Raw genomic sequence first — 24656 nt, forward strand, 5'->3', positions numbered from 1 at the left:
ATATTTTTGTTTGATTTTTAAATAATCAATTTTTATAAAATTGAAAATTTATGTAAAATTTATAATATTAGAAAAAGTAAGTTGATAGAATCGTAGTATTCGTGCAAAACTTTTTATGTTATTTATGTAACAATGGCTTTATATTATTCAGCTAACAAATGGATATATTTCGTTATGCTGAATAATAGATTTGACAGCATTTATTTTGAAATATGGGATACATGTAAGTAAGAATAACCTATATTATTTATATCGCGGAGTATAAACATATATTAATTATAGAACGCACATAAGTTAAATCACATATATATATGCATAATAATCTACACATATATATCCTGTGCATAGTATGCTATATAATCCGTATAAAAAACATGATTTACAAATGATGTACAAATTCAAAAAGCTGCAAAAGTAATTTTTCTTGTTAATATCAATTATTTCATATTAATTAAAAATTCAACAATATTCAAAAAATTAAGTATTAAATATTAATAAATTTGTGTTATGTGAACTGCTCGCGTAAAAAGCCGAATTTTAATTTTGTAGTAAATATTTCGATAAATATCAATTTTCAAAAATATACCTTACACTCTCGCTGTTATAAGAGAAAAAATAAAATTGTTTAATAAAAATTTACGTTTTTTTTATTTATTTCTCTAATTATTGCTGAATTTATCAAGTATTCTAGATTGATATTAATAGTATCTGCATATCAGACTACATCATAATAGTCCGCGTTAAATGTACATCATTATATACTATTTGTGTACATTTTTATCAAAAAGTCGAATATAAAACAATGACAGAAACAATAATCCTTATTCTAAATTGTATTGTAAATAATAATAAATATTAGGATATTGGTTGAAAAACGTAAGGAATAAACTGAGGTCTTACTTGCGAAAGATCTCAACAGTTTTATGTCAAACTAAATATTAAACAAATAACCATAATCAGCGATTCAATACAAATATTACATACCTCTATTAATATTTATGCATAACAATATCCATTTTTGTAAATAATATAACATATTTAGGTGATGAAGCAATTAGAGCAATATGTAAAAGATCCAGAACAAGAATGCTATTGAACTATGTCCATCTTTCCTTTGAACTTTCTTGTATTTCACTGATTTTGGTTATTCCGATAATTGTTATAAATGTTTTTAATTGGCCATCCATTAGCTATGCAGCAGCTGACGGACAGGCAATGCCAATATCCAATATTTATTGATAAATTTTTCTTAGAATGATTCGCAATTTAAGATGAATAAGTTAGTGTTACACTATTTATTCTGTCTTTTTGATCCTGCTCCTCTTTCGCTCGGCGCCGGTTTTAACTGGAACATTCAAAAAGCCAAGATTGGCTTGCTTTAATACCTCTTTGAGATAATCGACATTGTTAAGCTGCTTTACGTCGAGTGTTTGTATCCCAAGTGTGCCGTCTTGCGTGCCGCATGCATCGCATGCATATGGAACGGGAGTGGCAAATGGAAACATGGTCTTCATCTTATTGCTGTCCGTCTCATTGCCAGGACAGTATGGTACAAAAATGACGGGAATAAATCCGAACTGACCAATGACAGGGATGGGGGTTGTGCTGGTTGCTACATTTGTATTGTTATTCGATTCGACTAGATAACAGGGACATGCTTGCGGATCTGGCCCTACTGGTAGCGAAAAGGGCTTGACTTTGATGGAGCTGGGAGGCTGAACCCCGATAGCGTCGAAGCCGGGATTCGCCTGAGGTTCGAATGATTCAAGATGTGCATTTACCTGATTTTGCGGAACAATAGAAGGTCCATCCAACTGAAATGGTAATTCAGTAATGGAAACGTTAGAAATTGGTTTGCCATCCACATCGGCAAAATTATATTGCGGTTCGTGCACATTAAACGTGCTCTCTTGTCGTCCCAATTTGTCGAACTGATTCGAACCTTTACCTTGTCGTTGCGAGTTATCAGTCGGATATAAAACTGATTTTTGATATTCGCCTTGATTGTGCACAGAAATTCGATTGAAATTATTCTTCGGGTTTTTAATTTCTTGCGGCTCTGTCACGTAGTTGTAAGGTCTTGGCGTCAGCTTAATTAAATCTGCATTTTCATAATCTCTCACATTGTATTCCAATAACGATGGCGTTGGACCTGTTTGCAACAGTGAGTTAATTTCGTCTGCATTATAGGTACCTTTTTCCTTCTCGTAAATTGATGATGGGAATTTGCTTTCGTATTGAGGTTCGTACAGCCTGTATTTTGTATATGATGGTGTGTCTACTTTCGTTGAATGTGACAATTCCGTCAATTTAGTATCCTCTTCGATATAGCCTGCGTATGAAGAATCAGTTTTGCCACTAAAGTAGTATTGCGTATTATACTTGTTAGTGTCATCAGAATACGTTTTCGATTGCTGATTTTTTATCAGTCTATCAGGCAAAGGTCTTCTGGTTGGTTTTACTCCAGGCACGTAATCTGGATCACCAGGCCATGGCCCATCGGGACCTGGTGAACCAGTTGGCCAAGGACCATCAGGACCATCTGGTCCGACTCCTCCATCACCACCAATACCACCGATACCTCCGATACCGCCAACTCCACCAATCGGACCTTCGGGTCCTATTGGTCCCTCCGGACCGTCTGGCCCTTCCGGATATCCTGGATAGCCAGGATAAGGAGGATAATTGGGATAATCTAAAAAATATAAGATAATATCATTAACAAAAAACTGTTCATTCAAATGTTATTACGCGATCTTAATCTACTTAGATATCTTAATTTTAAAAAGAATGTTACAACTATATTGTAAAAATAAAATTAAATAAATAATATTAAATAAGCAAAAAATTAATTCAAACTTTAGTTGTACTGACAATTTTATTTTTAAATTCAAAATATTCAAAAAATGTTTATATCATTATGTTCAAATACTTTTTAAAATATTATTTCTAATTGTAAGAAAACATGTAACAAGTCGACAAAAATTTCTAAATGTACTTACTGGGTTTGCTTGGAATACCTGGAGTACCCGGAAAACCAGGATATCCTGGTGTTCCTGGATGCGGCGGAGTTCCCGGAATGCTCGGATATCCTATGAATCGAGGAAGCTTTGTTATTAAAAAAATATGATTGAATACTTCTTTTAAAATAAAAATTATAATTTAATTCGGTGTTAATTATACGTTTATGTGTATTGGAAAACTTTATAAGCATACAAATTAGATTTACCTGGAGTACCCGGAATGCCCGGTGATCCTGGCGTTCCCGGCGTGCCCGGTCTTCCTGGATATCCAGGATGTGGCGGAGTTCCTGGTATGCTCGGATGTCCTATTCAATGATAGCATCTTATTATTACAAATAAAAATTTGAATAATTTTTTTAAAATAAAAATTACAATATAGTATATTATTTTAAAAATATAATAATTATAAATATTGTACAGGAAAACATCATAATACTTACCGGGTCTACCTGGAGTACCTGGAATGCCAGGAGATCCTGGCGTCCCCGGCGTACCCGGTATCTCTGGGTATCCAGGGTATGGCGGAGTTCCTGGAATGCCCGGATATCCTACAAAACGATAGCGTAATTCTCATTATTAAGCATATATATTTAAATAATTTTTCAAGAATAAAATATGCAGTGTAGTTTAATTATAAAGTATGTACTGTACTGCTAAAATTTATAAGCATACTTACCGGGTTTGCCCGGAATGCCGGGAGATCCTGGCGTTCCCGGCGTTCCTGGGTATCCATGATGTGGCGGAGTTCCTGGAATGCTCGGATATCCTATCAATCGATAGAGTTTTGTTATTTTTAAAAATATACAATTAAATAATTTTTTTAAATTAAAAATTGTAGTATAGAGTTTATTGTTAATTACGAATTTAAACGAATTGTGCGACAAAACGTAAGAATACTTACCAGGTTTACCTGGAATGCCCGGTGATCCTGGCGTTCCCGGCGTTCCTGGGTATCCATGATGTGGCGGAGTTCCTGGAATGCTCGGATATCCTATCAATCGATAGAGTTTTGTCATTTTTAAAAATATACAATTAAATAATTTTTTTAAATTAAAAACTGTAGTATAGAGTTTATTGTTAATTACGAATTTAAACGAATTGTGCGGCAAAGCGTAAGCATACTTACCAGGTCTACCTGGAATGCCCGGTGATCCTGGCGTTCCCGGCGTTCCTGGGTATCCATGATGTGGCGGAGTTCCTGGAATGCTCGGATATCCTATCAATCGATAGAGTTTTGTCATTTTTAAAAATATACAATTAAATAATTTTTTTAAATTAAAAATTGTAATATAGAGTTTATTGTTAATTACGAATTTAAACGAATTGTGCGACAAAACGTAAGAATACTTACCAGGTTTACCTGGAATGCCCGGTGAACCTGGCGTTCCCGGCGTGCCCGGTGTTCCTGGATGTCCAGGATATGACGGAGTTCCGGGAATGCTCGGATATCCTTGTAATCGATAGAGTTTTGTTATTATTAAAAATATATATTTAAATAATTTTTCAAATATGAAATTAATTAAAATAAAGTAGAATAAAATTAATTTTTATATTTTTTATTTATGTGCGTATTTGAACAAAAGTTTATAATAGTACTTACCAGGTTTACCTGGAATACCCGGAATGCCTGGTGAACCTGGCGTTCCCGGCGTGCCCGGTGTTCCTGGATGTGATGGAGTTCCTGGAATGTTCGGATATCTTATCAATCAATAAAATTTTATTATTATATATTTAAATATTATATATTTAAATAATTTTATTGAATAAAATATGCAATATAGTTTAGTTAATTAGAAATTTAAATGTATTGTGTAATAAAACTTTATAAAAATACTTTCCAGGATTACCTGGAATACCCGGTGATCCCGGCGTTCCCGGTCTTCCTGGATGACCTGGGTGTGGGAAAGTTCCTGGAATGCACGGATGTCCTATTAATCGATAGAATTTTATTTTGAAAAATATATATTTTAATTTTTTAATACTAAAATCTGCAGTACAGATTGTTGTTAATTATAAATTTAAATATTTTATGCAGCAAAACTTTATAAACATACTTACCAGGTTTGCCTGGAATGCCCGGTGATCCCGGCGTACCCGGTGTGCCTGGTGTTCCTGGATGTCCAGGATATGGCGGAGTTCCCGGATATCCTATAGATCGATAAAGCTTTATTACTATTAAAAATATATATTTAAAAATTTTTTTATAATAGAAACTACAGCACAGTTTATTATTCATTATAAACACACGTATATATATTATACAGCAAAATCTGATAATTATACTTACCGGGTTTACCAGAAATGCCTGGAATGCCAGGAGATCCTGGAGTTCCGGGGTGTCCAGGATGTGGATGTCCTGGATATCCTATAGAACAATAAAGCTTTGATATTATTAAAAATACATACTTGATTATCTTTTTTAGAATAATAATTACAATACAATTTAGTGTTAATTATAAATTTATGTCTATTGTAAAGCAAAATTTTATAAGCGTACTAACCGGGTTTACCCGGAATGCCGGGAGATCCTGGCGTTCCCGGCGTTCCTGGGTATCCAGGATGTGGCGGCGTTCCTGGATATTCATGATGTGGCGGCGTTCCTGGATATTCATGATGTGGCGGAGTTCCCGGAATGCTTGGATATCCTATGAATTGATAGAGCTTTGTTATTATTAAAGATACATATTTGATTATCTTTTTAAGAATAATAATTACAATACAATTTAGTGTTAATTATACATTTATGTCTATTGTGAAGCAAAACTTTACAAGCGTACTAACCGGGTTTACCTGGAATACCCGGAATGCCGGGAGATCCTGGCGTTCCCGGCGTTCCTGGGTATCCAGGATGTGGCGGAGTTCCCGGAATGCTTGGATATCCTACGAGTCGATAGAGCTTTGTTATTATTATAGATACATATTTGATTATCTTTTTAAGAATAATAATTACAATACTATTTAGTGTTAATTATACATTTATGTCTATTGTGAAGCAAAACTTTACAAGCGTACTAACCGGGTTTACCTGGAATACCCGGAATGCCGGGAGATCCTGGCGTTCCCGGCGTTCCTGGGTATCCAGGATGTGGCGGCGTTCCTGGATATTCATGATGTGGTGGCGTTCCTGGATATTCATGATGTGGCGGAGTTCCCGGAATGCTTGGATATCCTACGAGTCGATAGAGCTTTGTTATTATTAAAGATACATATTTGATTATCTTTTTAAATATAATAATTACAATACAATTTAGTGTTAATGATACATTTATGTGTATTGTGAAGCAAAACTCCACAAGCGTACTAACCGGGTTTACCTGGAATACCTGGAATGCCGGGAGATCCTGGCGTTCCCGGCGTTCCTGGGTGTCCAGGATGGGGCGGAGTTCCTGGTATGCTCGGATGTCCTATTTTATAATAGCATATTCTTATTATTAAAGATAAAAATTTGAATAGTTTTTTAGAATAAATATTACAGTACAGTTTATTATTTATTATAAATATACTGTATGTGTTGTCTAGCAAAGTTTTGTGCTTACCAGGTCTACCTGGAATGCCTGGAATACCAGGAGATCCCGGCGTTCCTGGGTGTCCAGGATGTGGCGGAGTTCCCGGAATGCTTGGATATCCTATGAATTGATAAAGCTTTGTTATTATTAAAAATACATATTTAATTATCTTCTTTAGAATAATAATTGCAACATAATTCACTATAAATTATACATTTATATGTATCATGAAGCAAAATTTTTATAAGCGTACTAACCTGGTTTACCTGGAGTTCCTGGAGTACCAGGAAATCCTGGCGTTCCCGGCGTTCCTGGGTATCCATGATGTGGTGGAGTTCCCGGAATGCTTGGATATCCTATGTATTGATAAAGATTTGTTATTATTAAAAATACATATTTGATTATCTTTTTTAGAATAGTAATTGCAGTATAGTTCACTATAAATTATACATTTATATGTATTATAAAGCAAAATTTTTATAAGTGTACTAACCTGGTTTACCTGGAGTTCCTGGAGTGCCAGGAAATCCTGGCGTTCCCGGTGTTCCTGGGTGTCCAGGATACGGCGGTGTTCCTGGGTGTCCAGGATACGGCGGAGTTCCTGGGTGTCCAGGATACGGCGGGGTTCCTGGAATGCCCGGGTATCCTATAGATCGATAGAACTATGTTATTATTAAAAATACATATTTGATTGTCTTTTTTAGAATAACAATTACAATATAATTTACTATAAATTATACATTTATATGTATTATAAAGGAAAATTTTTATAAGTGTACTAACCTGGTTTACCTGGAGTTCCCGGAATGCCCGGCGATCCTGGCGTACCCGGCGTACCCGGTGTTCCTGGATGTCCAGGATGCGGTGGAGTTCCCGGAATACTTGGATATCCTATGGATCGATAGAATTTTGTTATTTTAAAGATATACATTTAAATAATTTTTTTATTAAAAATTGCAGTATAGCGTGTATTGTCAATTATAAATTTAAATACACATTATGTGACAAAACCTCATAAGCATATTTACCGGGTCTGCCTGGAATGCCTGGTGATCCTGGATGCCCAGGATGTGATGGACTTCCTGGAATGCTCGGATATCCTATCAATCGACATAGAAATTTATTATTATCGAAAATGTATATGTCAATGACATTTTAGAATGCAAAATTAAAATCAAGTTAACTTTTCTCTTTATTTATATTCAATTTTTAGCAAAAACTTGTATTCTATCTTACCTGGTTTACCGGGTCTACCTGGAATGCCCGGTGATCCTGGTGTACCCGGTATGCCCGGTGTGCCTGGATGTCCGTGGTGTGGAGGAGTTCCTGGAATGCTCGGATATCCTGTTAAATGATAGAGTATTACCATTATTAGAATTAAAAATTGCAGTACAGTTTATTATATGTACATTATAAATATGCATGTATTGTACAGCAAAAGTTTATAAACATACTTACCAGGTTTGCCTGGAATGCCAGGAGATCCTGGCGTACCCGGGGTTCCTGGGTGTCCTGGGTGTCCGTGGTGTGGAGGAGTTCCTGGAATGCTCGGATATCCTGTTAAATGATAAATTATTACCATTATTAAAAATAAAAATTGCAGTACAGTTCATTATATATTATAAATATGCATGTATTGTACAGCAAAAGTTTATAAATATACTTACCAGGTTTGCCTGGAATGCCGGGAGATCCTGGCGTACCCGGCGTGCCTGGTGTTCCTGGGTGTCCAGGATATGGCGGAGTTCCTGGAATGCCCGGATATCCTATAAAACGATAGCATAATTTTCATTATTAAGCATATATATTTAAATAATTTTTCAAGAATAAAATATGCAGTGTAGTTTAATTATAAGGTATGTACTGTACTGCTAAAATTTATAAGCATACTTACCAGGTTTGCCTGGAATGCCAGGAGATCCTGGCGTACCCGGGGTTCCTGGGTGTCCTGGGTGTCCGTGGTGTGGAGGAGTTCCTGGAATGCTCGGATATCCTGTTAAATGATAAATTATTACCATTATTAAAAATAAAAATTGCAGTACAGTTTATTATATATTATAAATATGCATGTATTGTACAGCAAAAGTTTATAAATATACTTACCAGGTTTGCCTGGAATGCCGGGAGATCCTGGCGTACCCGGCGTGCCTGGTGTTCCTGGATGTGCAGGATATGGCGGAGTTCCTGGAATGCCCGGATATCCTATAAAACGATAGCATAATTTTTATTATTAAGCATATATATTTAAATAATTTTTCAAGAATAAAATATGCAGTGTAGTTTAATTATAAAGTATGTACTGTACTGCTAAAATTTATAAGCATACTTACCAGGTTTGCCTGGAATGCCAGGAGATCCTGGCGTACCCGGGGTTCCTGGGTGTCCTGGGTGTCCGTGGTGTGGAGGAGTTCCTGGAATGCTCGGATATCCTGTTAAATGATAGAATATTTTCATTATTAAAAATAAAAATTGCAGTACAGTTTATTATATATTATAAATATGCATGTATTGTACAGCAAAAGTTTATAAATATACTTACCAGGTTTGCCTGGAATGCCTGGAGATCCTGGCGTACCCGGCGTGCCTGGTGTTCCTGGGTGTCCTGGATATGGCGGACTTCCTGGAATGCTCGGATATCCTTGTGATCGATAAGATTTTGTTATTATTAAATATACATATCTAAATAATTTTTTTAAATATTATAATTAGAATAAAATTAATTTTTTAATTTTTTATTTATGTGGATATTTTATCAAAATTTTATAATTTTACTTACCAGGTTTACCTGGAACACCTGGTGATCCCGGCGTTCCCGGCGTGCCCGGTGTTCCTGGATGTCCAGGATGTGGGGGAGTTCCTGGATGTCCAGGATATGAGGGAGTTCCTGGAATGCCCGGATGTCCTATTAAATGATAGCAAATTCTCATTATTTAGCATTATTAAATAAGCATATTTAATAGCATATAAGCACATAATAGCATATTTAAATAATTTTTGAGATTAAATATTGCAGTGTAGTTTATTGTTAATTATAAATTTATATATATTGTACACAAACTTGTAAATATACTTACCAGGTTTACCTGGAATACCCGGTGATCCTGGCGTTCCCGGCTTGCCTGGTGTTCCTGGATGCCCGGGATGTGGCGGAGTTCCTGGTATGTTCGGATATCCTATTAAATGATAGCGTATTCTCATTATTAAGCATATATTTTTTATATATTTAAAGAATATTTTTAAAATCAAAATTGCGGCATAGTTTATTGTTGAATATAAATATGTATTTTGCAGCTTAATATTATAAGCGTCCTTACCGGGTTTACCCGGAATGCCAGGTGATCCTGGTATTCCCGGTTTGCCCGGTGTTCCCGGGTGTCCAGGATGTGGCGGAATTCCTGGAATGCTCGGATGTCCTATTAATCGATAAAGTTTTGTTATTATTAAAAATATATATGTAAATAATTTTTCAGAATATAAAATTAGAAAAATGTTGATTTAAAATTTATATTTATGTTTATTGTGCAGCAAAAGTTTATAATTGTATTTACCGGGTCTACCTGGAGTTCCCGGAATGCCAGGTGATCCTGGCGTTCCCGGTGTACCTGGTCTTCCTGGATGTCCAGGATAATGCGGGCCACTTGGATATTCTAATAAACATATAATATTAATATTATTATTTAATAAATGGTATTGAATAATTGCTAAAATTCTATGTTTTATATAAATATTTTTAAAATAAATATAATTTATTTCATTTCTTTAATAATAATCTGTATATTTATATTTGTCAGGATTATGTTTCTGTTACCAGGTATGCCATGTGTTCCTGATGTTTCCAATTGTCCAGGATGTGGCCTTGTTTCTAGATTACTCGGATGTTCTATTATTGAAATAAAATAAATAAATTTAACTATCAGTAAATATAAAAATAAAATATGTTTTATGATATGTTAAAAATTACAGTTATCTTTATTTTTAATTGTTAGAACTTATGCATTTGTAAAATAAGAATTCATATATTAATAATATATTCTATTTATTATTGAATATATGTATTGTATAAATTTTCATTTACTTACTTTCTGTAGTTGGCCCTATAGGATGTGGAATGTTTGTGTTTATGTAATGCGTACACATCGTAGGAAAATATAAATTTTGCCATGGCGTAACTACCCCGTGATGTTCATGATGGTCGTGATTATCATGGTTGTCCTGTTCTTCGTGATGTTCATGTTTGTGAAGAAATAATTCTACATCTTTTCCTGGTTGAACAACGCGATAACCCCATCCATCGCTGATGTAAAATGTTGTTTTCAATTGTCCGAAGGGATCGACGTAGCCATAGCATCCATAAGTGATGCTATCTGGACCTCGTACTTCGTGATGAAATTGGCCATGTGGGCTGACATCGTAACCATATTTGTATGCATCTGTAAAATGCAATAAATTATAGTTGAAAATTGTTACAATCATAGATTCTATTGCAAACAAAAAAATAATTCGTTAGTTTCCGTAATTTATAGATTTGTCTAATTTACCTGATTCAAAGTTTTGGCTTAAATATTGACTTTTCTGTTGATCGCTAATACTTAAAATCACATCGTCGTTTCGGTTCACACTTCCTGATTCCTGAGTGAATTGCGACACGGATGTAGCAATTACCTGTAATCACAACAATGTAATTATCTTTTATTTAGATATTTAACAAAGTAGTTTAACATATCAGATAGATATCTATAAATGCTTAGCTTCTTGCGATCAATTTTGATTTCTTATTTTTAATTATATATATATTTTTTTTTAAAGAAATGATACTAAAGACATGATACTAAAAACATTATTGATAAATATAGATATGATACTAAAACATTATTAATAAATTTTTAACAGTATTATATTTGCGAGTTGTATCTATAAGATAATCTATGATGATCTATTAATGAGAATAATGACAATCTATTATACATAAAGTAAAAATTCCAATTCACTTGCATTGTTGTACACTTCTGCAAAAATTATACTTTTTAATGTATAAATGTAAGGTCAATTTCAATTCTTTACTTTTACTAATTTACATAAACTATATTTATTGAGATATATTATCTTTATAAAGAATTATTACGCTAATAAGCAATGGTTAGCAATGGCAATAATTTTGCTCTGTGACATTTTCATGAAGCGCAATATAATTATCGAATAGCGTTTGAAAACGATTGCCCTTTAATATCAGTCGCTAGGATTAAGTATTTGATATGATCTGCAAGCGTAATCGTGAAATATCATTGTCGGTATTTCCAGTTTTTACAGTTCGAACGATTTATAATCGCTGAACGTTTATATTCTAAGACATATCACACATATAATGTAAGAAACTTGCTGCATTTCCACTATAATACATATATATGTATATATAATACATATAGACATATATAATGACTTTATTAAACTTACGAAATAAAATATGCACAAAAAATAAAAATAGCAAATTAAACTCAAATATATTGCTATATTTGATGAAGTAATATATTTTCACTTTCTCGGCTGTAGTAGACAAACTATGTCTCCGGTTGCCGTTTCTGATTCACATTAATTATGCATTTTACACAAGCGAAAGTTGAAAGTGATCAATACCTAAAGAGTAGAAATTTTTTTTCGATTGAATAATTTGCATAAAAAAGATGATGATTCAAAACATAGATGTAGAATCTTACGTATTCGCTTTTAACTGTTTACTTCCCAAAAATAATTTAGCGATATCAAGTAATAAAAAATATTAAAAATTAATTTTTATAATAAATTAATGTAAATAAATTAACATTTCTTTTATATTATGTACCAAATCGTTGTTTGATGTTGTGCTTACATGTGTTTACGAAATACGTATTATTTAAGATCTGATAATATTGCGGTTCAATTGCGAGAACATATAAGAGCAGATAAATGTTATGCAGTTAGCTGATGTTATTGTGTTGGTGAACCGGTCCGAGAGATGAAATTCGATGTGTTCGACACTGAATTCGAGCCGTTCTCCATCTCACCGCTCTATCACCTGTAAGTTTCACGGCGATGATAATAACAAGAATACCTGTACTCTCGTAACAGGGTCGCCGGATGCTATTGCGAAAGATAGTGATGCTCTCTCGGAAGATTACACTCACGTATCCCTAAATGGCGACACGATGAACAAAAAGACCTCTTTCATGCTTATACGGTTCGAAGAAATGTCAAGGTGGGGATGTGATGCCGGAGTTTTTTGCTATGACTTCGAGTACATTCGATGACTATTTAATCGCAAATCAAAGATTAGCGTAATTCATTTTCATTCAACTTTTAATCCGTAAAAACTAAATATTAAATTCTTAAATCGGATAAAATTAGCTATAAGAAATATATGTCATATTCATCTGTCGAATCTTTTATTTAATCCTAAAATATGTATTTAACAATGTAATTTTATTGTAATTTCAAAATAATTTTTTCTGGAATGTAAAAAAATATTTGGTCATAACAAATAGCTGAGATACAATTCATTTGTATTCTCTATTTTTCTGAAGTTAGCACATTCTTTTAAACCTGATCTTAAGTATAATTCATTTTATTTGATTTCGCAATTGATTCACGTTCGAGAAAGATTTCGTATAAAAAACGAGGGAACATTCATCTACTGTCAAAAGTGGCACGTATCCTGGTTAAATTAGGGTTTGGCCAGAATCCGCGGTTTGTCTGTGTCGCGATTGATGATCTCAACCGTCCTGTTGTTCCACCCACGAGAAGGGAAAGTCGCGATTCCAAGAAGGCTATGCGAGCGGGACTCTTCTTCGTCGTCTTCTCTTCCAGCCCCGGATTGACAGACCATATAATGAAAGGTTAATATATGCTAACGCCCGACCTAAGCCTTCCTAACGCGCACTTGCCGCGTCAAATGTTGCCGCGAGAATTAATCCCTACGGTATTTATGTCGCGATATTTTAATGGACAATAGCGAGATCATTTCAATCAAATCGTTCATAACGTACGGAGGCACAAACAGTCCTAAACTTTAGGATACTCGATATCGCAAAATATTATTGCAATCTCTCTACGCTTTATTTTAATGAAGAAAATTAATCTTCTAAACGAGTCTATCAACAATTCATAATTTCCACTATCTTTTATATCTCTATTGAACATATTAATTCATACAATAAAACATTAGCTTTACTGATATAGCATTCTTCATTAATCATTTAAAATTCTGGTAAAACGAATATGCCGATTAAACTCATCTTGTTTATATAATATAATATATTTGGTTATTTGGTGGCATAAATTTGGTTTTCAAAAATATGGACCTTCGGCGTTTAATTTGCATATATACAAAAAATCTACTTAAAGCAAAAATTGAAATCGTTATACATCCGATGAATTTGAATTTTGATGTTATAAAATAGCGAAAATTGAAACCAGCTTCTTACTTGTAATCGTAATTTTGGAAATTGAACTCAACACAATTATACCAATTTTAATTCTTATATTAATTTAAGTTGATCTTATGGAATCTCGGATACGATGCACGATAAATTATGGTAATTTAAACGATATCCTGAATCAAATTACTGTGGGCAGACAATATGAATAATACGAGAAGAATGTCTCAAACCCAGTGAATCACATAATCTTTTATTCACACGGTCAGTTTTAAATTATCCAATAAATTTATAGCTAAAAAGTGACTTTAGGTAAATCTGGTAAATTGTATAAAATTGTTAACAATTTTTGATTAATAAATTAAAAATGGTTGATTATCAGAAAATCATAGAGAAAGAGAGAGAGAGAAAGAATCAGAATTTCGTTTAGAGATGCCGGAATGCGTTGGAAGAAAAGAAATGGTCGAGATATTGTTTAATCTCTGAAGATTAATTTTAATTCGATCGTTACTTTACTTTTATCTGCAACATTTGTATATTTAAAACTACATCTTGTTTTTGTAAATCTAAGTTGACATTATCAAGGATCAATCAATGTAAACAAGATGCACATTCAAGACATTGGATAAAGGTAAACGGGACGACATTTGACGCAGCCGGATCTCTTTTAATTGCTCGTAGCGATCTGCCAGTCAAATGGCCAAAGCTGTATCACCTTATGAATCGCATACAGGGGCCGGATCAATGCATCATCTCCAGTGAAAGTCACCTGTAAGCGATTGCGTAAGGGACCAGTAATTTTGCTCGGGGCGAAGTCTCCGATACACAATTGTTTGCCTTCTGTGTAGCTGACCGCATTGTGGGTGTAATTCCGAAACCGTCTTAATCACGCAAGGGAGAAATAGCAGAATTGTTTAACGATATACGTCATTTTGTATCAATTATAAAAAAAAGCTATCACAAGTGATGAGCAAATTTGTTGAAGCAGTATGCACTTCAAATGACTAAATATGTGTACTAAATGCATACAATGCGTGGAAAGGTTCATCAGTTTTCTTTAGAATTAAATTTAATTAATCAATAATTTTCCAATATTTGAACAAAAAGGTCAAGTAAAGAAGAAACTTAGAAATGTCGAGATTTTATTGTTGAAATGTAAATAACTGCCTCGAAAGGTTCTTTGCTTTTTTAACACTATCGTTTTTTACCGCAAAACCGCAACCTATATTGTATGTATGTAAACTTTTTATGCCGATAATTGCAAAAGTAGCAAATTAAATTGACAGTAAATCTTACGTTCATTTAACAAGCAGCATAGTTCAACTTCAAACTGTAGAAAAATAATAATTTAAATATACAATTATTATAAATTTAAGTTTAAGTTAGGAATCATCGAAAATATATATAATAAATTAAAAATTAAAATCTTACGATTTTGATTTTGAATCTAACGATCTAACGAAATCTAACGATTTGATTTGAACTTAAAAAATTTTGTTCTTGTTTTATTCTTAAAAAATAGATTTATTTTGTTAAAAAAACGAAAATTTTTTTATTATTTTGAACTTGATTAAAAATGCAAATTTAATCAAGCTGTAAACGTATAAAAAGGTTCAGTGACACGTGCAAATCTTATATTTACATTTATCTTAGATTTACACATCTTTTCTTTTAGGCTCTTCCAAATAATGCAATGGCATGTCAAGGATAACACTTCACTTTATATGTGAGTGACACACCGTGTGACGACAAATGTCAGTACATGACTCATATTGTTCGACATCTCTTCGGACATTTGATCATATAAAATACCAAACAACTCGGTTTGGCAATATACTTTTCCATAAATGTCTCAGCATCTTATTAAAGCATATATGATAATACAATTGTATAATGCAATTGTACAATTACAGGATATCGAATCGTTAACTCTTTAATGAAGTCAGAGTTTGGGACAATCAAAATTATGCATTTCATTATTAAACTATTGTATGATATTGTTGCAATGCCGCGACAATGAGAGAGTTATGAATGAAATGTAGTGCAATGGCATTCTGTCCGATTGCCAAGATCAATGAAAGTCTCGTGACTAATGAGTCACGAGCGCGGTTATTATCGAATAATCAGCATCACTTTCTATTACATGCTATTAACTTGTGTACACATCATTATTATTATGTAATAATTAGTGGTAGTAGTAATAACAATAGTGATAGCAGTAATAATGATCATTGCCGCAAGGCACTTGCATGATGCAAATTTATATGTTTAATTTATGATTGGTATAGATACATAATATCGTTCCTTCATGTAGTTGTAAATAAATCAAAAGATTATTTAATAAAAAATCTGGCAAAAAATTATTTATACGTTGGGAAATATTATTAATGTATAAAATAATTTAATATAAATTTTCATATTAGATACTAAACATTTCAAATTATTAAGTATAATTGAATTAAACGTATTATAAATTTTTAATGTACGTAATATTAAAAATAACGTATTAAAAATCAAAAGAAAATAAGAAAAAAAAATTATACGTAACTTAAAAGTTCATCAATATTGAATATTTATAAAACATTTATAAAAATTTTAATAAATTGTTTTTATATAAAAACGCAATATTGCATTATATGCATATAATAATAAATATATGTTTCTTAAGAGATAAATAATTATCATGAAGTACACTTTCATCATTAAATGCAAATTTTCATTATAAATCATATTTTACATTTTATACGCGTGTGCATTCGCGAGTTATCTCCGCGGATGCAACAATATTATTCATCACCACTATTATTATTTATTGCATATAATTATATATACTAAATCATTGTTTGAAACATGTCGTATTAATTTTTTTAATCTTAAAAATATGAATAAAAAGAAAAAAGATTTATATATATAAAACTTTATAAAATGTTAATCCAGTAATTAATTTCAATGTTCTTAAATTTGGATTATTTTTATATCTTTAAAAAATGGTATCCTTTCGTAAATTTAATCGCTGCTTGAAAAATGTAAAAAAACTAAGAAAGACTTACCAGGGTGAAGAGAACCGCGGTAGCACGCCGCATCTTGATAAGAATTCTTTCTCAACAGGACATCGTCCGCAGTCGGCCAGCCTCCAGGATGACGACGAGGATGATTCCCGGAGATATCGTACGCTGCGCGCTGTTCGAACTAAAAGACTGAACACGTCGCCAGTAGAAAAAGGCTTTTATACAGGGTGGGGGTCAGCGACCCCCCAACAGATCCCATCCTCACCAAGCATCTTCTCTTTTCCCCATTCTTCTCGTTTCAATCTTGAGGACCACTCTTATGCTTTTTTCCGTTTCCCTTTCCGTTCCCTCTTCTTCTTTCTCCTGAAACATGATTTTTTTGTTCTAAGTGGTGGTGGCAGAATTTGGCTTATCATCTAATTGTTGATTCTGTCGTTATATTTTTATTTTCAGAGACATTTGTAAGCATTTTAAATTGATTGTCTTAGAAAGAATATTACTTAAAAATTCTTAGCTTCTTTTGGAAAATATAAAAAACATTTTGTTACATATATAAAGTACAACATTAGAAAGACATCCTGTTATTTTTCTTATTTTGCGCGCAATTGTTTCTTTTGCCGCTATTTCTGTATTGAATTATCTCAGATTATGTTGTTAATTAAATTGTAGGATAATTTTCTTTATTCTATCTCTGCCCAATAAAATAATGTAAAAGAGTATTAATATTCGATGTTGCTTGCTTGATCTTATTTCTACACACTTCAATGACTCGATAGGATAAATATTGGAGGACATCGATCAAAAATGTATTGCTTGGAATATAGTTCACGTACATTCTGACGTCAGCGCAAATATCTTTCTTTAATTTATGGCTCCCACGCTCCGTTTTAGAGAAGCAGATAAATTAATCTTGATTAATTCAAATAATTTTTCCATATACGGTGAATAGTGGTACACACAGTAATTGTCAAGGCGATTAGTAATAGTTATTTCTTAGAAAAATCAGTGATGTGACGTTTAACTAAATTCAAAGAATTCTTTTAATGTTCTTTATATATAATTAATTATTTAACAACGCATAGGTTTGATAAAATTCGAATATATTATTTTCTTTAATTTTTAATTTTTTTTATATCTTGTATGGTAGTTTGTTATCAGGATTATGTGCTCAGGATTATGTTTCGCGTTTCGAGAGTGTAATAAATGTATATTCTTTTGCAACATTCGTTCTTTTATGCAGTATGTATTTGTCAAATGGAAGTAATGCCTGATACTGCACGCGAGGATGCCTTCTGAGAAATGCAAAAAATCTTTTATCGGATTTAAACATTCTTTCTCTGAGAGGGAGTCTCACGTTCCTTATTTTACCTTTAAATAGCTGATCCGGTTTGTAGTGAATACTGAAGCGAATAGGAAGACCAATTGTACGAATACTTTGAAAGAAAGAAATGCGCAAACATTTATTCATAAAAAAATATGTAAAAAATTCAGATTTAAAAAAAATTTGTTTTTTATAATTAAAATTTTTGCATTTTGACTATTTATATTAAGTTTATATTAAAAGGTTGTAGAAAAAAATTGTTTGTTTACTTTGAATAAAAAGAAGGAAGAATATCTTAGTTCAACAATTAAATTTTAAGGAATGAGTTAGTTTTATATTAAACAATATTTTAAATTCATAATGTGACGCATATCTTTCCAGGATAATCTGTTAGATAACGGAATAACTTTGAATGTCCTGAGTAAATTTTTAAACTGCAGAATGGTACTTGTTAGTATGTTTCGTTTGCAGATTATATTATTCCACTCGTGCATGTACAAGGTGTCTCAAACTTGGCAAGTTATTTTTCATACTTTTCGAACTAGAATTAACTGTTCGTTAGGAAAAATGTCCAGAGAGGTCATTATTGATCGCAAATTTTTAATTTTTAATACTAAATATTTTTGTAATAAATTCTTAAATCATAAATTTGTTAATTGTTAAACTTGTTCGAGAAAATTAAAAGAAAGATATAATTATATTATCCTTTCACAGTTCTGAATTTGATTTCTCCCTTTTTCGATCACCATTTTTTAATTTCTTTTTTTCAATTATAAGTTTGAATTATAAGTTTGTCTTCAATTGTAAAATCAAGTTTTTTTTAATAAACTGATAAATAATAAAAAATAAATTTTATTAAATATGGAGCACCTTATACATGTGACAAATACAGTATGAGAAGGGCACGGCATTGAAACTTCCCACAAAAACTTTTCAGCCCCATTTATTGCTATTCCGCATAATCATTTCGCATGCTGCTGGCGTAAGGTAATTCTTCACGATGTCAGGGAATTGATATGAATATTTACATGTCGTATAAAGTCCGTCTCTTTCGAGCCCGCCGTATTACTTTTACAAATATGTAGGACTTACACAAAACTGCATTCACAGCATAAATTTATAAAAAATATATATAATTTAAATGAAATCAAACTAAAATTTTCTTATATTAATCTAGAATGTGTATAAAATTAAATTAGATTAGTATTAAATTAGACTATTTTGAGATACTTGAATTGTGAGAGTTGCTTGAAAGGGAGCTCACGTAAGTGAGGAAACGGTGAACGAGGAAAATTCGTGACATACTCCGATTTCAACCCGGAAATTCATCTAAGGTCAAACGATGTCATTTGAAGTTATGTCTCGAATTTTTTGGTCATCGGTCCATCGGGTCAGCATTCGAAAACAGGGTTTCACTACTTTTGCGTAGAAAAGATGAAATATTACGGGTAATGGCGAAACCATAAGTAACTGTGTTCTGCTTGAATTAACATTTAAGATGAATTGTAGACGCTGACTTTCAGATTAAAATGCATAACATAAAATAATAAGTGAAATACTGCAATACATTAGCTCCTATCGAAATGTAATACATTAACTTCCTGACGAATACTTTTGCCATTGATATTACGTGGAGAAATTGTTAAATAATTCAGTGATATAACATCATAATTCCAAAAGTTTCTCTTCCTTTTTTTATGACAAAATAATATTAAAATACTTGATTACATTTGGCAGCCGTATTTTTGAAAAATTTGTGTGATATTTAAATTTTTTTTAGTAAAAATTTCACTGGGCGCAATTATGTTTCACAACTTCTTAATTCTCAAGATATTGAATATCTTAATAATTATGTGTTCTAGATTCCATCAGAGCAAAATACGTTTAACATTAAATAAAGAAAAATTTTTACACTTACAACTTATTTTGCAAAAATATTTTTCTTTATAATTACTTATAATTAAAGAATAATTAATACTTTGACATTTTAATGTTGAAACTTGTCAATAAAAGGAATATATTATGCACATTTAAACTTTGAGTATAAAAAGAAGAAAAAATATCATGGAAAAATGTAGAAAATACAATTAAAAGAAACAAATCTTTTTAGGTATCTCCCAATTACGTAGGCACTTCTGACGCTTGTATTAATAAATCATAAGCAACCAGGTGCCGGAAATGTATCGAAATTTATCGGGATCTACAAGAAAGAATTTGGAAGTTGGCGCGGCGACAAATCGATGTGCTAATAACTGGGAGGAATTTGCCTCCGACGCTACATCGAAGATGAATTTTATAACTGGAGAAAGTGTTTGCCCTTGCATAAGATCCACTCATTTCAGTTACACTTCCCATGCGTGTAAAATAAAATGTAATATAAAATATATCCATTTTTGTTTTGTGAAGAAAAAGTAAGAAACAAAGTGTACAAAGTATATAAAACTAAAACATATTACGTTTTCATTTTTTATCGCCACATTCGAAATCAATTTAGCTTTTTAACATAAAATCTTTCTTCTTGTCGAGTATGCACGATATATTGATTACAGAACTTTTCATAAATTAAGAATTAAAACATCAAAAAATAATAAAATTGAAATTTTTACACAATTTTAAATCAAGCGATTAAACTCTGAATTTTGTTTTGTTAATAAATATAAAAAATATTTAATAATAATAATTAAAAAGTTGTAAAGAAATCATTATCAAAAAAATATGTCGGACTTTAAACTTTAGCTTGGTACAGTTAAATTTGTATAAGTTGGAATATGCACATAGCAACAATACATAAGATAGACCAGATATGGTTGCGTGTAGTCTTAATAATTTCATCACATTAATTACGATGTTATCTAAATTGTCTTGCTACTGTCACTTGTGAACTCCAGTTATAAAAGAACTTTTGAAGGTCTGCTTAACAAGAATAGCGTAAACAGGATGAGATGGCCATAAAGATATCAACCATTTAGTATATTTGCTAAATGAAAATAATTTGCTAAATAAAAATTATTGAATCAAAGTTTTAATATTCGGCCAAAAATATCGAGAGATGTCTAAAATTGGTGATATTTTTCGTACCTAATTTTTTGCGATTAGTACACGTAATCGCTACCGTGAATTTCCTTTTTCGCAAAAATTTATGTTCGTGATGTCATTTACTGCGCTAAAAATGTGTAGGATTATCTCGTGAGCTCAGTGCTGCAGTTAAATCATTGTCTTTGCGAGAAGGTTAAGGACCCAGGCCATTAGGGTAGGCAAACCGGTTTCATGATATTCTTTATAACATGGAATTGCTTCAGGAAACCCACAACTTTTTTCTTAATTTTTTTTAACCATTAATAATCTGCCAACTGAATTATTGTTAACATTATTTTTTGGATGGATATCTTTAACGTCATTAACGTTATCCTTTGGATTGATCTTTAGATATCCACCGTGTCATGTCCTATATCAAACTTAATTAATCGGTATTTTAAAAAAACGCGCTATTTATATTATTACAAAATTTCGGATAGCATATCCATAATAGAGACACATGATGTTTGCAGCAATGCTAAGAAAAAAATCGATTTTAAATTTATACGTTATTCATTATGCTATTCCAAAAATCTGCTATTAAATTATCCGATCATAATTAATATCGTTAATGTAAATTAAATATACGGTAGATAAATAAAAGTAATATTTTATTTTTATTTTTTAGAATTTTTTTTTAAATACTATATCCTGTAATTTATAAGTAAAGACGACAGATATACATCTGTGGAGATTTACGCATACAATAACAGGTTTTTACTTTCCAAAACGTAAAAATTTGTATTTAATTAAAAAGGTAAGATAAAATTGTAAGAATGTATTCAGTTAGACACATCGTTTTGCAACTAAAATGATTTGTAAGAACGTGTATGAGATGACGATCGTTCGATCGATTCATTACATGAATCAAGTACAGTTGCTCCGCATTTAAACAATGCCTTAAATGGTCATGTAGGTTATTGCTGTAATGGCTACATTCTGAGCTTAATGCGAGTCAAGAATCTCTCTTTTTTCTATGCATTTTTCTGCGCATCCTTTTAAGTAGTTTCTATGGCGAATAAAGACTGCTTCGCGGCCACTCTCGCATTTTTCGTAGGACGTTTATCGTTCGTTGCTCAATGCCACTATTTACATTCATTTTATAGTTGAAACCATCTCTCTACCTATGTGGCTACATTCCTTTCTACATACTATCAGTAACACAGCGATATGTACGCAATCATTGCAAGAACAAACAATTAACAGAACAAATAACAAATTACCTTCACGCTGCTCCATCAATGCCCCCCCGGACCTCCTTCTCCTTTCGGTAGTCCATCGATAGCTGCTCTTTTCTAGCACTCACTCGCAAAAATACGACAATCGCGCGATGTCTCAAACGACACTACCCGATATTAATTACTCTTTCGTCGCGAGCTTTGTACAGCATGACAAAGCAAAAACTCGAAAAAACACAAAATCGCACGCAGCTATAACCTATCAATGCTCGCGAGGTCGGAGCCGGCGGCAGAGGGAGATAAAATATATCTCAGTCGTTAATCACGAAAAGCTAAGTCGTACAATTACTAAATCAACAATTATTAGTGAAAAACAATTGAATAATATTTGTCGCAAGCGCAATATTATAGAAAATGTAATATTTACGGAGCTGTGTTCCCGCCACCGCCGTCCGACTTGAACGCTGCCGTGCGTATGGTAGGAAGTTAATAGCGCTGATAGAATAGGTTCGTATGGCGCGAAAATTTACAATTATTAAATCAACATTCATTTGTAAGAAATAATCTTAAAATATTTATCGCGATATGAGAAGTAATATAACATTCTGTTCGTGCAAATGAGTTAGAGAGGGTAACAGAGGGTAGCAGAGTATCGAGTAAACAAATATGCTTTGAAGTATTTCCAAGAATTTGAATAGCGGTAGCTCGTGACGTCAGAGCTGTTTACATTTTCGAGTCGTACGAGCCTATGGTATTCCGCGCTATTAACTTCTTACTATTCGCACGGTAGCGTTCAAGTCGGACGGTGGCGGCGAGAACACAGCTCCGTAAATATTACATTTTCTGTAATATTGCGCTTGCGCCAAGTATTATTCAATTATTTTTCAGAAATAATTGTTCATTTAGTAATTGTACGACTTAGCTTTCTGTGATTAACGACTGAGATATATTATATCTCCCTTTACCGCCGGCTCCAACGTCGCGAGCATTGAATAGGTTATAGCTACGTGCGATAATGTACAATTATCAAATCAGCAATTATTTATAAGAAATAATCTTAAAATATTTATCGCAATATGAGAAGTAATATAATATTCTGTTCGTGCAAATGTGTTAGAGAGGGTAGCAAAGGGTAGCAGAGTAACGAATAAACAAATATGCTTTGAAGTATTTCTAAGAATTTGGATAGCTTGTGACGTCAGAGCTGTTTATATTTTTGCGTATGAGCCTATTGTATTTCGCGCTATTAACTTCCTATCATACGCACGACAACCTTCAAGTCGGACGGTGGCGGCGGGAACACAGCTCCGTAAAAATTTCATTTTTTGTAATATTGCGCTTGCGACAAATATTATCCAATTGTTTTTCACAAATAATTGTTGATTTAGTAATTGTACGACTTAGCTTTCCATGATTAACGACTGAGATATATTATATTTCTCTCTGCCGCCGATTTCGACGTCGCGAGCGTTGAATAGGTTATAACTGCGTGCGATTTCGCGTTTTTTCGAGTTTTTGCTTTGTCATACTGTACAAAGCTCGCGTCGAAAGAGTAATTAATATCGGGTAGTGCCGTTTGAAACATCGCGCGATTGTCGTATTTTCGTGAGTGAGTGCTAGAAAGGAGCAGCCATCGATGGACCACCGAGAGGAGGAGGAGGCTCGGGGGGCATCAGGCATCGGTGGAGCAACGTAAAGGTAATTTATTATTTATTTGTTATATTGTTTGTTCTCACGATGGTTGCATAATATTTTGTGACCACTAATTTATGATTGAATATGATATTAAGAAATTTTTAATATGCGCAATAATTATTGTACTTATAGAAAATTATTTTGAATTTTATTATAATCTAGATTTATTTTTGTTTTTTGCAGATCAAAATAGTCATCAACTCCACTGCTGCGCATCATATTGGTAAGTCTAGATCATAAAATATCATTGTTTTAATATAAAAGTAATGGATATATGAAAATTTGATAATATACAAAATGTCATAAGGTTAATAATTTTATAATATAAAATATATAATAATCCCCAGTGGTATAAGTTACTCATAACACCGTAAACGGCGTGGAGCTAGCGCGTTAGCTTAATAAATCAGAGATATAGCGAGTCCGAGCCCGTCTAGAGACTTA

At 32.6% G+C, this 24656-nt stretch overlaps 1 protein-coding gene across 8 annotated transcripts; it reads right to left on the bottom strand.

Moving 5' to 3' along the window:
- Positions 1-132: 132 nt before the first annotated feature.
- LOC105670506 (collagen alpha-1(III) chain) lies at positions 133-23423 on the bottom strand. Of its 8 annotated transcripts, XM_067360287.1 has the most exons (39): positions 22563-23423; positions 17209-17306; positions 16986-17132; positions 11068-11191; positions 10609-10959; positions 10338-10409; positions 10078-10176; positions 9844-9942; positions 9604-9702; positions 9306-9431; positions 9069-9167; positions 8860-8958; positions 8633-8731; positions 8424-8522; positions 8197-8295; positions 7988-8086; positions 7766-7873; positions 7558-7629; positions 7313-7420; positions 7023-7175; positions 6787-6885; positions 6560-6649; positions 6329-6427; positions 6040-6192; positions 5805-5903; positions 5525-5668; positions 5311-5388; positions 5082-5171; positions 4871-4951; positions 4624-4704; positions 4375-4473; positions 4150-4239; positions 3925-4014; positions 3700-3789; positions 3464-3571; positions 3230-3328; positions 3003-3092; positions 1782-2695; positions 133-1345 (listed from the first exon to the last, which is right to left on the bottom strand). In XM_067360287.1, exons 3-39 carry the CDS (start codon positions 17016-17018, stop codon positions 1292-1294), a joined length of 4686 nt encoding a protein of 1561 aa, XP_067216388.1. In that variant the 5' UTR covers positions 17019-17132; positions 17209-17306; positions 22563-23423; the 3' UTR covers positions 133-1291. The 8 variants fall into 8 exon arrangements, with proteins under 8 accessions (XP_067216388.1, XP_067216384.1, XP_067216383.1 ...); XM_067360283.1 differs by having other exon boundaries at positions 133-2695; positions 10087-10176; XM_067360282.1 differs by having other exon boundaries at positions 133-2695; positions 6338-6427.
- Between the last annotated feature and the right edge of the window lie 1233 nt (positions 23424-24656).

Source organism: Linepithema humile, chromosome 8, assembly GCF_040581485.1.
Source record: "Linepithema humile isolate Giens D197 chromosome 8, Lhum_UNIL_v1.0, whole genome shotgun sequence".
Lineage (NCBI taxonomy): Eukaryota > Metazoa > Arthropoda > Insecta > Hymenoptera > Formicidae > Linepithema > Linepithema humile.

What these genes read in the sequence shown, in the direction of transcription:
- LOC105670506 (XM_067360280.1), bottom strand. Translation starts at nt 17,018, where the DNA reads ATGCGGCGTGCTACCGCGGTTCTCTTCACCCTG. An exon ending in CGGCATTCCGGGTAAACCCG is followed by an intron (nt 5,389 to 5,524) that starts GTTAGTACGCTT and finishes ATTGTTCTATAG; the next exon opens with GATATCCAGGACATCCACAT. An exon ending in AGGCATTTCTGGTAAACCCG is followed by an intron (nt 5,172 to 5,310) that starts GTAAGTATAATT and finishes ATCGATCTATAG; the next exon opens with GATATCCGGGAACTCCGCCA.